Here is a 6000-nt window from a genome sequence, read left to right on the forward strand (position 1 = left end):
TTTGTTTTTTAAAAAATTAATCTTGACACATTCTTAAAATGTTAATTTTAGTCTTGGATTGATGGCGGGCTGACAAACAGGCTTCCGATCTTATCCAGCGGGAGGACCTTGACTGTATCACCTTTCAGTGGCAAGTTGGACATCTGCCCTCAAGATGAAGACCAAAAAAATTTATACATCACGATTGCAAAGCAAGATTTCATTGTAAGTACTTTTCAAAGTGAATGTGCTGCTAAGGTACTTCAAGGACAGAAAAGTTTCCATATCTTAGATGCTGATTTAAGTACTTTCTGCAGTTCAAATGCATGCATCTACACAGTGTGGCTATTTATTTTTAAATAAGGTTATTTCCACCAATACAACTGCATAGATGATGCATCTGAGCTTGTATAGATTCTGAGCTGGACTTTGATTTAACATCAGAGTGAAGAACTATGACACTGTGCTGAGGATGCTTCGCTTCGCTTCAGTTCAGAATCAGGATTGGTATTAATAAACCAAATTTATTTGTCACACTTCCACAGAATGCTGAAGCTACCCAATCTTGGAGCTTCAACATCTCTTAAATATTGCAATCCAACACCTCCACTGGCATCTCGTTCTACACTCTCACCACCCTTTGAGTGAAGAGGTTCTCCCTCAGGTTCCCTCTAAATAGAATAGAATAGAATAGAATAGAGTCATAGAATATGACTACACAAAAACAGACCCTTCATTCCATCTAGTCCATGCTAAACTGCTATTCTGCCTATTTCAATAGACTTGCACCATGTGCCTCCTAAATATTTCAGCTTTCACTATTGACCTGTGACTTTTAGTTCTAGTCTCACCCAAACTGAATGGGAAAAGCCTGCTTGCACTTACCCTATACCAATATACCCCTCATAATATAGTATACCACTATCAAATTTCCCCTCATTCTCCTACATTCCAGGGGAAAAAAAGTCCCATCTTATTCAGCCTTTCCCTATAAATCATGTCCACGAGTTGCAGCAAATGCCGTTGCAAATTTTCTCTGTTCTCTTTCAATCTTATTGATCTCTTTTCTGTATGAGAGCTGATGAGAACTGCACACATTACTTCAAATTTGACCTCACATCTTATACAACTTCAAGATGACATCCCAAAACTCCTGTGCTGTGTAACCTGGTTTATGAAAGCTAACATGCCTAAAACTCTCTTTTTGACCCCGTGACACAACTTTCAAGGAATTATGGATCTGTATTCCCAGATTCCCAGATTTGTTATTTTAGCTAATCCTCACACTCATCTTGGGCCCATCAATCAGGGCTGTTTGAGTACTGTTCTCCTCACTGATTGAAATTTGTTTTGGAGATTAGGGATGTAAATTGGATCTTATTGTGCCAATATTTGTAGGTGGTAAACAGTCGTGACAAGACCTGATTTAGAGACCAACATTTGGTGCCCAATGCATGCCAATCACACCTTATTTAAAGTTGAACTGAGTCATTTTTCAGACACGCTCAGGCTCAGAATGGGTCACTCTCCATGTTTCATAATGGTGTCAAAAATAAATTGTGGCTCTATGCCATTTATTAAAAATTCACTTAAACAATTAAACTACTCCATCCCAGAATCATGTGGGTTGGTAGGTCAATCGCCCACTATTGATTGCTTCTAGTGTAGAACGTAGAACATGACAGCTCAGTACCTGACACACTAAGTTCCTCCAGCTTATTGTATATATTGTGTGTTAGAATATAAAACATAGGACAGTTCAGTACCATACTGGACCTTCAGCCCATAATCTTGTGCTGACCTGTTAACCTACTCCAAGATCAATCTAACCTTCTCTTCCTACATAGCTCTTCATTTTTTCTATCAACCATGTGCTTAGCTGAGAGTTTCTTAAATGTCCCTAATGTATCTGCCTCTACAAAGACCACCGGGCAGGACATTCTATGCACTTACCACTCTCTGTATTAAAAAATATATGAGGTTTTTCTCAGAAGTTCTGTGAGGTCCTTTCTCACTGATCCCCCTTTGTGATTACTGCTGCTCTCTAACCACACTCTCAGCCAGATTTGCCATCACAGTGTTAAAATGGATGTTAGTTGGTTGATATGAACTCGATGAGCCAAAGGACCTGTTTCCCTGTGCTGTGCATTTCTAAAGCACGTGGAAGAAGGCTCAGGACCCAATTTCCAAACAGCTCATGGCAACGGTTAGAATGTGGCAACTCTTTGTCTTTTCCTCTGTTGGCTCCTGCTGTAGGCGTTGGATTAACTACGGATCATGGCATGAACATTGATTTCTCTAACGTCCAGTAATTTTTCTTCCCTTACCCTTCTCTCTTCTTCTATCCCCCATTCTGGCTGCCCTCTTACCTCTTAGAACCATAGAACATTACAGCACAGAAACTGGCCTTTTTATCATTATTATTGATATGAGCAGAGAGACAACATCTGCCGGAAGTAAATTCTTTGTATGTCCACAGGTACTTGGCGATTAAAGTCTGATTCTGATTCTTGGCTGTGCTGAACCATTTTTCTGCCTAGTCCCACTGACTGCACCTGGCCCATATCCCTCCATACACCTCTCTTCTCCTCACTTGTCTGTCATCTTCCTCTGGTGCCCTTCTTCCTTCCATTTCTCCCATGGTCCACTCTCCTCTTGTATCAGATTCCTTCTACTTCAGCCCTTTTGTGGCTCTCTGTAAGAAGATAAATCTCAAGGTTGTATCGTGCACTTACTTCGTTGTTGTGTACATATAGGTTGTATATGTATGTATGCATGCATACGTACTTTGATAATAAATGTACTTTGAACTTTTGAACTTTTACCTTTTCTACCTATCACCTCCCAGCTTCTTGCTTCATCCCCTACCTTCTCCACCCACCTACCTTCCCCCTCACCTGGCTTCACTTACCACCTGCCAGTTTGTACTCCTTCCCCTCTCCCGCCTTCTTATTATGGTTTCTTCCTCCTTCCTTTCCAGTCCTGATGAAGGATCTCTGCCTAAAACATCAACTCTTTGCTCCTTTCAATAGACGCTGCCTGACCTGCTGAGATCCTCCAGCATTCTGTATGTGTTACTCTGAATCTATTTATAATGGGCAGCAGAGAAGATAGTTTGTCCTTCCCACATATTCACCCCATCTTTTCTGAATATAAATACTTTAATTTGTACAATGATAGGATGAATAGACACTAAACCATACAACATTTTAATAATATGTATTCTCTACCCTTTTCTTTCCTGCCATTGCTCCCTGTCCCTACCCACCCTCATTTCTGCAGTTGTCCGTTGCAAATTTTGTCAAGCTCAATCATGCGTTGTTCCCACCCAACAAAGAGAGGATGGAGTCTCTGTATCACAAAGGGTTCGATGATGCTGTGAGGTTTCTGCGGAATAAAAACTACTTCCAGTAATTCATTGAATCTTGCAAATCTTTTTCTATTTGGCATGGTGTGCATTGACACAAGCTGTGAAAAAACGGATTTAAAATCTTGATTTTATTAGGAGGTTATGAAGGATCTCAACTTGAAATGCCAACTGTCCATTTCCCTCCACAGATGCCGACTGAGTTCCCTAACAGCTCATTTTAGGCCATAAGACACAGGAGCAGAATCAGGCCATTTGGCCCATCAAGTTTTGTGATCTTGGCTTTATTAAGTAGAATTTTGAGATTTTGTTCTACTTGTATTTTTTCATTAACTAAGATCATTCAATAAAAGCAAGGGTCACTGTTGAGCAAATCCACTAAAGATTTCGAGTCATAGAGCTACACCACACAGAAACAGCTAAGATTAGCTTTATTAGTCACATATGCATTGAGACATACAGCAAGATATGTCATTTGTGCCAGCAACTAACACAGTCTGAGGATGTGCTGGAGATAGCCGGCAAATGTTACCATGTTTACAATGCCAACATGGCATATCTACAATTAACCCTAACTCATACATTTTTGGAATGTGGAAGGAAATTGCAGTACCCCACACAAGCAACGTGTTCACAGGGAGAACTTCTTATAGACAGTGGACAGAATTCGACCCCGATTGTAAAGTGTTATGCTAGCTGCTACAGCACCAGCACCCTTCAGTTGAATCAGGGTGCCCATCTAAACTAACCCTACTTGCATGTGTTTGTCACATATCACTCTAGACCAAGGTTCCCAATCTGGGGTCTTCAGATCCCTCGGTTAATGGTATGGATCCAAGGCATAGAAAGATTGGGAGCCTCTGCTCTAAACCCTTCCTAGCCTTGTAGCTGTCCAGCTGCCTTTTACATATGAACTGCCTCCAACGGACTATGTCTATACTTCTCACTGCCAATTCCAAACATCCTCTCATCTCCCTTCTTCCATTGAGCAGAAGATACAAAAGTCTGAAATCACATGCCACCAGGCTCAAGGACAGCTTCTATGCTGTTGTACGTTAAGACGGATTCAAACTCGTTACGATCTTGCACCGTATCATTGACCTGCACTTCACTTTTACACTTTATTCTGAATTGTTATTGTTTTACCTTATTCCAGCTCAATGCACTGTGTAATGATCTGGTCTGCATGAACAGTATGCAAGACAAGCTTTTCATTGTATTTTGGTACATGTGCCAATGATAAACCAATGCCAGTATGAATTTATTATTATGATAGATGCTGTTCATGCTACTGGTGCTTGCCAGTTCTAACCCTGGAATCTTTTTCTTTTTGGGGACCAATATCACATATATTTACACAGGTCCTGAGGTTTGGAGTAAAATGACGGGGCTCCAGGCAGCAAACTGGGTACCCAAATGTCAACCACAGGATGTAATATATGACAAGCAAAAGCAGAGCATAGTGGAAATATACTTAGAGACCACTTAATGAGGTGAACCTGAGCTGTACATTCACAGCAAGGCAATCTAGATTTTTGTGCAAGTTTACAAAGTCAATGAATGGCTAGATACACTCAATGGCCATCCACTTCATTAATGCAAATATCTAATCAGCTAATCATGTGGCAGCAACTCAATGCATAAAAGCATGCAGACATAGTCAAGAGGTTCAGTTGTTCAGACCAAACATCGGACTGGGGAAGAAATGTGATCTAAGTGGCATTGTTTGCTGACTTTGAGCTAAGTGGCTCAGATGCAGTGGCCTCTCTGGGTTTAAAGGTTCATTTAAGTTAAGTCAAGTCAACTTTTATTGTCATTTCGACCATAACTGCTGGTACAGTGCATAGTAAAAATGAGACAATTTGTTATTAAAGTAGCTATGCGATATGCAACTCTGATATTCTTTTTCTCCGGATAGTCACAAAAAAAAGAAAAACCATGGAAGTAAGTTCAAAGAGAAACAGTAAACTCATATCCCCACAAAATAAAGAATGGCAACATGATCATCAACCTCCCCTAAACCCCCCTCACTTCAAAAGAAAATGCAATAAGAACAAGGGACCACAAGTCTACCTCCACACAAAAACAATTAGAACATCAGCCCCCATGCCCCATTGACCGCACAAAAACACAACAAGAACATCAGACCCCATGCCCCACTGACTGCACAGAAACTCAACAAGAACATCAGACCCCACACCGCAATGACCGCACAAGAACATCAGCTCCATGCTCCATTGACTGCACAGAAACACAAGAAGACTATCAGCACCCACACCCCATTGACCGCACATCAGCTCCACACTCCATTGACCGCACAAAAACACAAGTAGAACATCAGCCCCCACGTCCCACAGACCGCAGAGAAACACAACAAGAACATCAGCCCCACGCCCCATTGACCGCACAAAAACACAACAAGAACATCAGCCCCCACGCCCCATTGACCGCACAGAAACACAACAAGAACATCAGCCCCCACGCCCCATTGACCACACAAAAACACAACAAGAACATCAGCCCCACGCCCCATTGACCGCACAAAAACGTAACAAGTACATCAGACCCCACGCCCCATTGACCGCACAAAAACACAAGTAGAACATCAGCCCCCACGCCCCATTGACCGCACAGAAACACAACAAGAACATCAG

General features: G+C 41.5%; 1 protein-coding gene across 7 annotated transcripts in view; it reads left to right on the plus strand.

Annotated features, from left to right (window-relative positions):
- Positions 1–5233, plus strand: part of pnpla4 (patatin-like phospholipase domain containing 4) — a 50102-nt gene extending 44869 nt beyond the window's left edge. For 5 of the 7 annotated variants that reach the window (XM_059963742.1, XM_059963743.1, XM_059963740.1 and 2 more), the window contains 2 exons: positions 52–204; positions 3262–5233. In XM_059963742.1, coding sequence (XP_059819725.1) covers positions 52–204; positions 3262–3393 — 285 coding nt within the window. In that variant the 3' untranslated portion in view covers positions 3394–5233. Of the gene's footprint in view, positions 1–51; positions 205–3261 lie in introns of those variants that run through there. The other 2 variants (XR_009511074.1, XR_009511075.1) reach the window with 1 other exon arrangement.
- Positions 5234–6000: the final 767 nt, after the last annotated feature.

The sequence above is a fragment of the Hypanus sabinus genome, chromosome 3, assembly GCF_030144855.1.
Source record: "Hypanus sabinus isolate sHypSab1 chromosome 3, sHypSab1.hap1, whole genome shotgun sequence".
NCBI lineage: Eukaryota > Metazoa > Chordata > Chondrichthyes > Myliobatiformes > Dasyatidae > Hypanus > Hypanus sabinus.